The sequence below is a fragment of the Sinocyclocheilus rhinocerous genome, unplaced genomic scaffold, assembly GCF_001515625.1.
Source record: "Sinocyclocheilus rhinocerous isolate Xijiao unplaced genomic scaffold, SAMN03320098_v1.1 scaffold3099, whole genome shotgun sequence".
Classification (NCBI taxonomy): domain Eukaryota; kingdom Metazoa; phylum Chordata; class Actinopteri; order Cypriniformes; family Cyprinidae; genus Sinocyclocheilus; species Sinocyclocheilus rhinocerous.
The window spans coordinates 47,376-59,532 of NW_015649592.1; the positions used below are offsets into that span (position 1 = coordinate 47,376).

General features: G+C 37.2%; 1 protein-coding gene across 1 annotated transcript in view; it reads right to left on the reverse strand.

Moving 5' to 3' along the window:
- The window catches only part of LOC107710873 (gastrula zinc finger protein XlCGF57.1-like), a 55,336-nt gene that overhangs the window by 5,960 nt on the left and 37,219 nt on the right, over positions 1–12,157 (reverse strand). Inside the window, exon 4 of the mRNA XM_016515737.1 lies at positions 2,763–2,863. Coding sequence (XP_016371223.1) covers positions 2,763–2,863 — 101 coding nt within the window. The remainder of the gene's footprint in view (positions 1–2,762; positions 2,864–12,157) is intronic.

A 12,157-nucleotide genomic window follows, 5' to 3' on the forward strand; every position in this document is an offset into this window, starting at 1 on the left:
GCTGCCGCCATGTCGTGAAGGCGCTGTGTGCTTCGTTGTGAAAGCGAAGCTACTTTGTTTGGTCTTCCAAAAGAGGACGATATCCGCTTCGTCATGCCTGGAGCTGATCCGTGCTGGTCGCTGAGGAAATACATCAACTTCGCGCTGTGGATGGCCGGATTGGCTTTCACCGTTTTCACCGCTCCTTTGCCGGGACCGCCGTTCTCGACCCCGCCGCCTCAGCTCACTCTTGCCCGGCTTCAGCTCAGGCTAAGCCGGGGCTTTCGCTCACGCTAGGCCGCTGTGTTTTTCGTTGTGAAAGCGAAACTACTTTGTTTGGTCTTCCAAAAGAGGACGATATCTGCTTCGTCATGCCTGGAGCTGATCTGTGCTGGTCGCTGAGGGAATACATCAACTTAGTGCTGTGGATCGCCGGATCGGCTTTCACCGTGGACGAAGCGGAGTCCAGCCCGGGGTCGTCACATGTGGTTGCCGCTCATTCGTCGGATCCGCCGGGCGCGTCGTTCTCGACCCCGCCGCCTCAGCTCACTCTTGCCCGGCTTCAGCTCAGGCTAAGCCGGGGCTTTCGCACACGGTAGGCCGCTGTGTTTTTCGTTGTGAAAGCGAAACTACTTTGTTTGGTCTTCCAAAAGAGGACACGACTAGAAATCAGTGGTTAAGTTGTATTTACAACACTGTTCCAGAACAGTTCAACCCAAATATTCAGATGTGTGCAGCGCATTTTATGGAGGACTGTTTCCTGATCCTGGTAGAGTAGACTACAATGCCGGCTGTTCTGACTCACAGCCTGTAAGTACGTTTTTTTATATTTAAAGCGAGTTTTTTGGGCAGTGTAGAGTAGTGCTTGTTGTTTGTCATTTCTCCGATCACAAATGCAGACATGGTTTTACGTGGCGCGATGCAACGCAACGCGTAAAAAGACAGTATAAGACATTATAATCCTTAATTATGTCCCCACTGGATGCAACAAATGCCTCGTTTGTAATGGGTTTTAATCTCATCGCTCCGGCCGGGACACGGCATCAAACAGTATGTGAGGGGCGTAACATTTCCGTCTCACGCTTGAGGTATTCGGCCAATCACAACGCACTGGATAGCTGGCCAATCACAGCACACCTCGCTTTTTCAGACTGATGAGCTTTGTAAAAATCGACGCGTTTCAAAAAGGCGGGGCATAGAGGAGAAACAATAATGTACAGTATGTGGAAAATAATGTTTTTTTTTACTTTAAACCGCATAAACACATTTCATTACACCAAATACACAAAATAATGTTCTTTTTAGCAGCATCATATGACCCCTTTAAAACACATCAGCCATAGAATAGTACAATGGCAAATTCGCATAGGCTATATAGGCTATATTAAACATCTAACTTTTAACAAAATGAAAAACATGGATATAGCCTTGCGTTTTAACCCAAATAAATAAGGTCTAAAGACACTCACTTATATTAAAGGAATTAAAGTTTTATTAACAAAAGTAGCGCTTTTGGATCCGCCGTCATATGTCAGTCACTCTTGTCACGTGACCTCCCCCTCCCCCTGCTTAAAATACATTCCCGCGGCTATATATTCATTATTAACTGTAAATATCACAAATGCTCTGTAGTTAATAGGGAATTGAGAGCACTTCACACTTGCTTATATAAGATCTGTGTTGTTGATAACTTAAGGAATCTGTGATTAATCTCTTACAGATCTATGTGACACACGATTATAAAGATGGAGTTTATTAAAGAGGAGAGTGAAGACATGAATATTGAAGAAACGTTCAGAGTCAATCATGTAGATACTGAGGAACAAACAAAGATGGAGTTTATTAAAGAGGAGAGTGAAGACGTGAAGATTGAAGAAACATTCAGAGTCAAACATGAAGATATTGAGGAACAAACAGGTTGGTTTTCATTCTCAAAGCTGAACTCACTCATTTGATGCTTATTAAAACGTCCAGCTCTACAGAAAGGAATTATATTTTTGAAGAATGTCATGAATTTTGTAATTAAAAATGTTTTATTTGACATGGAGCAGGTTGCATCGTGTTAGGGTTGCCACCTTCAGCGAGGCAAAATAAGGGACACCCATTCACGACCCCCCCAGGGACAAATAATCAGTGAGGAACTCATAACTCAATAAACCATTAGAAAACATGCTCAAGTATGTAAACTTGCAACAGAACACATTAATATATTAATATTATTAGTAGTATTTTTCTTGACAGTTCTGTAGCTGTTACCTGGATGGGATGAATTTTTTTTTATTCATTTGCTTAAATTAGTACTACATGATTATATAATTATTTGTCCCATTTTTATCCAAGTAATTTAGCTTTTTTTTTAACTTTTTAAAATGTCAAGTTGTATATGACATATTATTGTATATTTATGATTAATACATAGGGTGTAACATTAATTATAATCTATTATTTATTATGTCTAAAAATATAATAATTGTTTACCAAGCTCTGATAATGTATGGAATATTATATTAACAGACTGTCCACATTTTAGTAAAACAATAGGCCAATGTCTCTTTAAAGGTATGGTTACCCAGGTTGTTCTAAACCTGCTTAAAGTTCTTCTGTTGAACATAAAAAAAAGATACTTTGAAGAATGTGGGTAACTAAACAGCTTCTGGTCCTCTGTAAACGATGACACAATTTTCATTTTTGGGTGAACTGTCCCTTTAAGTCAGACAGTCCACCGTGAGCAACTGAAATGCTTCTCTGCAAACTGCGCATTCATCATTAGTTACTGGACAGACCCATTGATAACTTTCCCATTCAGCTAGGGGTGTTGGATTCCAGGTTTTTCCAGAGTCGACTCCGACTCCCGACTCCCACCATACGACTCCATTTAGCGTGACTGTCAAAATTAGTCCAATTTAACTTTAAATGAGCTATCAAATGTTAAAGTCCGCGTGAACCGGAAGTTGCTGCCGACTTTATTTCAGTGTAGTGATGTATTTCCAGCTGAAATGGAATATTGAATGGAGGGCATGGGTTTATGTTTGCGCTTCTCCTCTCTGTCTCTCACTCATAGCGATCTAACGGTTGGAGGGGTGTGTTTAAGCATATTCTGCCCAAGCCGTCAAACTGACATCATCAGAGAAGGACTGCCATTCCAGAGCGGATATTTTTTTCAGCGGATTAACTTGCACGGATTAATTGTTTACATCAAGACTAGCAATGTGCGCTAGTAAAGTAAATAAAGTCAATTTTGATTTAATGCGGACTTTAAGCTGTTACCGACACCAAATTTTACGGAGGGAAAAGTCACGAAAAACTGGTGGATCATGTCAGAATTAAATAAGAAAGAAGGTATTCTTTAATGAATTCGTCACATTATAATGGTCAGGGGAGGGCGCTTAACGCATATTGTCTTAAATAGCATTGATATTAAAAATAAACAATACATACAAAAACGAATGTACTCCTATTGATTTGTTTATTATGTGAGTTTTTAATGATTTACAGTTAGTTTAAATGATTAAACACAAACAGCCTAGGTTAAACGTCTAGTTCACCCAAAAATGAAAATTCTGTCATTAATTACTCACCCTCATGTCGTTCCAAACCCGTAAGACCTCCGTTCAGGTACGTTGTTTTCGTTCAAATCAAAGCGTAAATGACGTAAACAGCGTATCCGTGTGACGCAGCTGACACAAAACAGCATACGCAATTAACGTTCAGTGGATACTCTCCAAAATGGCGCTACGGTGGAGGAGATGAATTGTTGAATAAAGTGTTTTTTGTTTTTTTTTCTTTTGCGCTCAAAAAGTATTCTCGTAGCTTCGTAAAATTACAGTTGAACCCCTGATATGTCACATGGATTATTTTACCGATGTCCTTGCTACATTTCTGGACCTTGATCGTGTACGGACCCTTGCGGTCTATGGGAGGGTTTGGAACAACATGAGGGTGAGTAATTAATGACAAAATTTCCATTTTTGGGTGAACTAACTAAATGTATATTGACTGCATTAAATATAACATCGCATAACAAAACATCAGTTAAACTACAAAGCTGTCACAGAAGCATGTATAATTACAAACTACATTTACCATGACTATTTATTTCTAAAGTCATCTTCATGTAGGATAAATGTATGTGAAAGTCGTTTCTTTATGACCAGCAGGATTACTTGTAATAAGGATGTAAATGCAAAATAAATGGCACGAGACGGCTGTTTTAACTTAAAATTTCTTCCCATTATTCGAAGTGATGATGATAAAATGTTAATCAATAATCTATGCTCTTTTTTAAGATTACATTTAACACCTCCTTTAATAGCTTGGTGTGTATAAGATCTACATGTTGTTGGTTTTGATGTTCGTTCTTTGTGCCATTAAAAATAGTGTTAATCTGGATTTGTCTTTTTTTCATTAGACCTGATGACACTGAAAGAAGAGAGTCAAGAACTCAGTGTTCAGCATGAGAAATATGATTTCATGACTGGAGAAAAATCATTTAGTTGCTCGCATACTGAAAAGACTTCACGAAAAAGAGCTCAAAAGACAGCAAATGGAAGTTATTTCACCTGCCAACAGTGTGGAAAGAGTTTCATTAAAAAACCAAACCTTAAAAGCCACACAAGAATTCATACTGGAGAGAAGCCTTACACATGTTCTCAATGTGGGAAAAGTTTTAAACATAAACAACACCTCGATGACCACAAGAGAATTCATACTGGAGAGAAACCTTACACCTGCAAACTGTGTGGAAAGAGCTTTACTAAAAGAGGAAACCTTAAAATCCACATGAGAATTCACAGTGGAGAAAAACCTTTCACATGTTCTCAATGTGGAAAAAGTTTTAATCATAAACAACACCTCGATGACCACGTAAGAATTCATACTGGAGAGAAGCCTTTCACCTGCCAACCTGCCAAACCTTGGGAAACATGAAGATTCACACTGAATAGAAGCCGTTTACATGTGATCAGAGTTTCGAATATAAAGCAGCACTTTAACGTGTACAGTCACACTGGTGTGATTATTGTTCAGTGTGTCATGTGATTAACTACTAAATTCAGATATGCTTTTGTGTTTGGCTGGTGCTGAGCCAGAGATGGACGTCGTGCTCAGCGCTTGTCATATCCCTTTCAAAAATTAACCATGCTTTTACTGTAGTAACCATGACTGTAGTAACCAGTTTTACTAAAGTAAGTTGCATTACATTTAACTAAAGTTTTGCAATGAACTTCTGCAAAATAAAAAATAAGTTACTATTGTATGAAACAGACTTTATTAATGTGGAAAAAAAGTGCTACTAATGACATGCTAATAGTGTACTTGATTGTATTATTTAAAGACACCATAAACGTATTAAAGTATATCATATAAATGGAATGTTAACATAATTACAATACAATTGAAATCAATTATTTAATCTATAAAAATATGTGTGCAATGCATTATAAATACATTTTGTATATTATGATTATATATTATTCTTATATTTTAAATAATTAATAAGTTTATTTTCTGTGTATGATGAGTAAATTGAAAAGTGAAAAATGAAAGATGGTTCAGTTGTTCTAGTGGTAACTATGAAGTATTCTCGTCGCTTCATAAAATTCAGATTGAACCACTGATGGCAGATGGTCTATTCTGATGATGCTTTTCATACTTTTCTGGACTTTGACAGTGTAATTTACTCGGCAGTCAATGGGACAGTCACAAGCCTTCCGGTTTTCATCCAAAATATCTTAAATTGTGTTCCGAAGACGAACGAAGCTTGTACGGGTTTGGAACGACATAGGGGTAAGTGATTAATGACAAAATTTTCATTTTGGGGTGGAGTATCCCTTTAATCTCTTTGGTTTTGAGACTTTAGTCTTGGCAACTTCAGGGATCTTATCTATTCACAATCAGCTTGTAACACTCCAAAGAGAAAGGAAAACTTGAAATCGCATCATATGACCCCTTTAATGTTCTCTTTGAATGTCATAATTCAAAAAATTTCTGTCTTCATTTATTCAGTTAGCGACAGATGGATGCTTTTGTCCGTATTAGGAATTTCCTGGAGCATCATGTTGCTTTTTTAATGCTTATGTGGATTTTCTGCGCGAGGGCACCCTCAGGCGTCCAGTATGAATGAAACGGACATTAAATGTGTTTATAGCACTAAATAATGGCCAATCCATAAAAATAATACTTCTCCGAGAAGAAATTTGAAGTAGACAAATGATAATCTGTTTTTATGACTGCAGAGACCCAACTCTGAGGCACAAATACGCCCACAGTGTTGACACTTCGGACTCTTTGGGATAACAAGTACAGCAGCATGTCTGCGATGACGGATCTGCCGCCTGGGTCATAACCGCTTCCCAGGCATCAAGACCGATCCAGGTGGACTTCCAGGCGACTCTTGTCAGCTGCTAGACCTGCGAGGGAGATTGCTGGGATGCCACAAGGCTTCAGTATAGATTTCAGATGATCTACATAACGTTTTTTTGGCATCCGGTCAGAGGACAGTCTGAAAACATGAACGACCCAGCGCAGTTGTCACTGGTAGAGGATATATTCCAAAGAGGTGATGTTGGCTTTGCGCCGAAGTTCATTATGGGTGACATAAAGGGTTATGGGTGTAGTGTGTCAGTAGGAAATATCAGTTTAAATTTCCAAACATTCATTTTGCCATTAATTGTAATAATCCAGTGAGATTTTTGTCTGACAACAGCCAGTGCAGATCTGATCTGATCATCATCCAGTCTGTCTGGAATCACATGAAGAAACAGAACAAACTGAGACAGACTAAATCCAGAAGAACTGTGGCAACGTCTCCAAGATGCTTCAAGAAACCTACCTAGGCTATACAACAAGGAGGCACCGTGAGATTGGCAGGGATTGCATCTTGGTGGAAATTGCATTGGAAAGTGCACTTCTGATGGTAAGGTCGTTGCAAGCCTTAACACTGAGACATCGTCTAGGCTTCTGTCTTCGAACAGCCGGGTATATGTGCAATCTCATAGTTGCACGTACTAGGCAATGGTCTGTCCAGCATGACGATTTTATCATGGGGAGGTATAGCGCGAAGAATTGCAGAGAGCGCTACATAAAAACTGCTCTTGGTTGCATCATCGGATGCAAGAGTGGGAGCATAAGCGCTAATGATTGTCAAGTAACAACAGAGGCGGACACACAAGTACACAACTTCATTACTTGAGTGAAAGTACAGATACTACTGGTCAAATACTACTCCACTACAAGTGAAAGTTGTAAAGACAGGTTTTTACTTAAGTAAAACTATGAAAGTACATGCTTTTAAAAGTACTTCAGTTTGCATTGTTTTATTGTCACATTGTCGTATACTTACAATACTTAATGCCACTAATGCAACCTATTGAATACACTGATTAGCTTGTATTATCTTTGGAATTAAGAGCTTTTATGTTACCAAACCTATAGAAATGGAACAACTGAATGAAGATGATAATCTTTATTTTTTATTTAACACTCCTACAGCTAAATTGTAACTTTTAAACAAGTATTAAAATGAGTTCAAAGTTCTTTTTCAAAGAGATATTGAAGGATATGACATGGTTCATTTTAGGCAAACAAAGCAAACTTTGAAAAGAAAACAAATCTTTAGTCTTTTCAGAAAACTGGAACATACTCTCTCAGTATGGCCATTTTGCCATCAACTGATCAGTGTTCATAAATCAGTGAACTTCACAACATGTGGCTAGGGTTGGGTATGGTTTAAATTTTATCCATTCCGATTCTGATTCTGCGTATTGATTTCAATTCTTATCGATTCCCAGTTTAGATTTCAAAGTTGTAAAAAAGTGAAGTAAAACATTGACCTGTGCGATCATTTGTTGTTTGTCATTTTGTTTGCAAAAAAAATATGTATTTATGTGCAGTGTTTTGACAATAAAATAATGTTCAGATTTATATACTTCCTTGACCAGTTTTTAGCAGTAATTTACCAGTAGGCCTGAGTAGTAAGGTTTTTAATATATGGTAATAACAGACATTTTTGACGGATATATTAGCCTACCATTTGTATTGCCATAGTTTAACTTCAAATATTAAACTATAGTTACCATAATGGAAACTATGTTAAATTTGTGGTTACTGTAGTTTTACTACAAATAGCATAATAATGGCTACTATAGTGAGAGACTGGTACATTTGTGAAAACTGTGATTTTACCGCAAATACCATAGTTAAACTAGTTACTATAGTAAAAAACATGGTTCATTTTCCAAAGAGCTTTAACGAGTTAACACATACACATGAGAGTTCACACAGACTAAAAACTGCAAGTGTGAGCGGTGCGTATTTTTTTCGGCGTGCATGTTAATCAATGAGTGAATTCACACCGGCAGCAGGAGCAGCGCTGCAGCGATTGTTTCGACGCCGAGTCTATTTTTGCTGCGCTGCTGACGCTCAAGTAAAGTGACAGCACACTTTTGATGCACAAAATAAACATGATTTCACACAAAACGTGCTAAAAATGCACAGAATAAGCATGTCTAGTGTGTTTTAACATGAATTGGAGTATGCCAGGAAAGAAAATTAAGAATAAAAAATATGTATAGAAGATTTACCCATTTTAACTTGTTTTTAATTTTTAATTGCCATAAGCAAATTATCACTTAAAACATTTTATTAAGCTCTCAACGAACAATTCATCTTGCTCAGGATCTTAAGTTACAATGGAGTATATAGGCTACATAAGAAATTCATTATTCATTCATTATTGACAGCTTCTGTAACCTAAATATTGTATTCTGTAAATATTGCACACGTGTTCACTTACGATTGACGTGACAAACTTACGCCTTTTATTTATTTTCCGTTCTACAGTTACAGAAACGGACAAGGCACAAATTACAAACAGGGACACAAGACAAACACAGACACAAAACAATCGTATAAATCATATTGACAGCTTCTAAGAAAAAATATTAAGATTTAAATTACAATTTGCTAAAACTTTTTTTATTCAGTTCTACATAGGCTAAATACATTTTGACATTCTTACTTAGCCTAATAATTAGTTAAAATCCAATGAATAATTCACATTTCTCCCGATCAGTTACAAAAACGGAGCTTAATTACAAATAATTTACATAAAGCCTATTGACATCTTCTATAAGAAATGGACATGGAGATTATGGACACACATGGATCTATAACTTGGTTAATAGCGCATATCTGGGTAAGCGCCTATGGGTAAAAGTATGTATTATAAAAAAAAAAACATTTAAACAGCACGTTCTATATTTGAGTATGACGGAAACGAGATGATAGGAGCTGTTTTTGTTGTTTACCATTTACACGCGAATCCCCGTGTTAACAAACTTTCAAGGCTTCAAAACATTCAAGTTTATAACTGACCAACCTCTAAAAACAAGTTTATAGTTGTCTTTGTAAAGAAATATGTAGCTTTGGAGCCGCTGCTGTGACGCTGTACAAACGCTTCCCGTGTGAATACTCGGGCGCATCTGCAGCTGTAGCGACGGTGTAGTTACACTGACGTGCTGCTCACGCGCCGCTCACGCTTGCAGTGTGAAACGGGCGTTAGAAATACTCTAAGACTTGGCAACACTGGAAGGTCCTGGCAGATCGCAGGCCAGATTTTCGCATAAAAAAAGGGTTCAGTGAATCTGAAAATGCACACACTGGAAAAACTGCTACATATAACGACTTTCTACTCAGGGACCTTGATATAAATGTAGCGGAGTAAAAAGTACCATATTTGTCTTTCAAATGTAGTGAAGTTGAAGTAGCAAGTTTCCAGAAAAAAGTACAGATACTGAAAAAGTGTACTTAAGTACAGTACTCAAGTAAATGTACTTCGTTACTGTCCACCTCTGACAAACAGTGAGTACGTTATTGTTTATAAAGCTTTTATTCAAGATTCACATTCAAGTATTTTGATATATCATTGGAACACAAATGATTTATTTTCTTTTATCTCAGAACAAAAACAGTCATATGAACAAATAAAACAATTAGTTTTTACCTCTATCCATTTACGTACATTCACCAGGATCTTAATATTCACATTTAAACATCTTAAAAAATGATCCAAATATGATCAGAATTAGGGATGTCAACGATTAATCGGTGATCGATTAATTGTCGATAAGAGATGCAATCGATTAAAGCTATCGATGGTCGATTAAGTCGTTTAATTTTGGGCTGCGTGCGGCAAAAACGCGCAAAACGCGTGCGAGTGGCTGTGAGTGACGGTGACGGTATATAAATGCATCATCATTCATTCCCTTCCCGCATGTTTACCAGTAAGAGATGCGAAAACAGTGATAAAAAGTGAATGACAATAAAATAAACCTGCGAAATTAGAGGGTTAGACGGTGAGGATTTAGGAAAAGAAACAATGCCTAAATATTAATGAATTTGTGGAAATTCGTGACCAAGAACAAAGTTGCGTAAATGTAGGCTATATGGGCTCGAACGGCATCCAAAAGCATGGTCGAAAAATTTACATCTCTAATCAGAATACAAACGAACTGTATTATGTATAGATATGTTTTATCGAGTGTTATGCGTTCCCTCAGCCTTATGTTCCCTCAAACCTAACTCAGCTAGAAGTGATGACTATCAATCCACAAAAGCAATATATGCTATCAGGTCACATATTTAGAATTTATACATTATTAGAAAAATTCAACACTATTTTATTTAATATAATTAAAAATAACTTCATTTTTAATCCTAATAACAGTTACAATTGCTGGACATATTTTGACCCATGCCTCAAGAATCAGTGAAAGATTCTTAGAACACTAATATGTTGCATTGGTATCTAAATATTGTGGCAAATAGAAATTATATCACTGAATAAGAGACAAACATGTCCAATTGTCTTTAAGATGGTTTATTTTCTTGCAAGAAAAGGTCAGACAATCTTACCTTACAGTCTAGATGCTGCAGAGTGTGTGACAGTGAAGGGAGGGCATTCTTCCTCTTTTATAGCCTCATCTCTCAGAATGTTTTCTCTCTACGCCAGTGATGGTATTTCAATGGTGGTGACAAGTTCTAGAATCATGTAACTGCATTCTTAGACTTTTCTATCCTTGGATGAAGGCCCTCCTGTCAAACACACCAATACCCTATTATTCTCAAAATTTGCTTACTGAAAATGTATTAAAGAATTTACAGTATTAAATAACTCCAATACAACATATAATATACACTCATTTAGATCATCAACACATGAATTCATAGATACCAAACATGGTATAGGTGAAGTTACATTAACTACAGATTCTATCATAACGCATGCATAAAACAGTATACAATACAAAAGAGAATCTACAAGAACAGTAATAATACACATAACGACCTGAGGATATGGGTGTGCATTCTCAGAAAGGTTTGTCTATGAATTAATTAGAGAAGAGTCCTTTTCTATGGGGAAATGTAGTGAGAGTTGCTCTGCCCGCATTCTTTTGAGCAATAAAACTAGTGTTATCAGATGATTTGTCATTGGTTGCCATGAAACCAGAGGCCTGTTCTGCCTTTTTGAGGTGTTAGTTGCGTTTTGGGGGAAGTTGGCTTGTTGGTTGGGTGAGGGATGTTAGGGATTATTTGTTAAATATAGCAAATAATTGTGTATGATTAGTCCAAACGCTACAGGAGGCAGTTCAGATTCTGCTGTAAAGCAGGTAATTCAGTTAGGTGCCAATGTCAATGTTTCAAGATGGGATTCAGTTGTAAAGCAGCTCTACAGAAGATGGTATGCATCATCCAGCTTATGTGAAACTCAAGATTTGCTTTGTTTCTGGAAGTCTTTCCACAGTGATGGCACATAACAGGCTTCTCTTCGATGTCCCTGCATGATTCCTAGGTTTTTCTCGTCTGTACAACTCATTCCACACTAAAGACATTTAAATAGGTCCCTCTTGAGTAAATCTTCACGTGGTACATAAGGTTACCTTTTTGGTTGAAACTTTTCTCCAGTGTGAATTTTCATGTGAACTTCAAGTTATCGTTTTTGACAAACTCTTTCCACACCGAGGACATGTGTAAGGCTTTTCTCCAGTGTTAAAGGGGTCATATGATGCGATTTCAATTTTTCCTTTCTCTTTGGAGTGTTACAAGCTCTTGGTGCATAAAGAAGATCTGTAAAGTTGCAAAGACTAAAGTCTCAAATCCAAAGAGATATTCTTTATAAAAG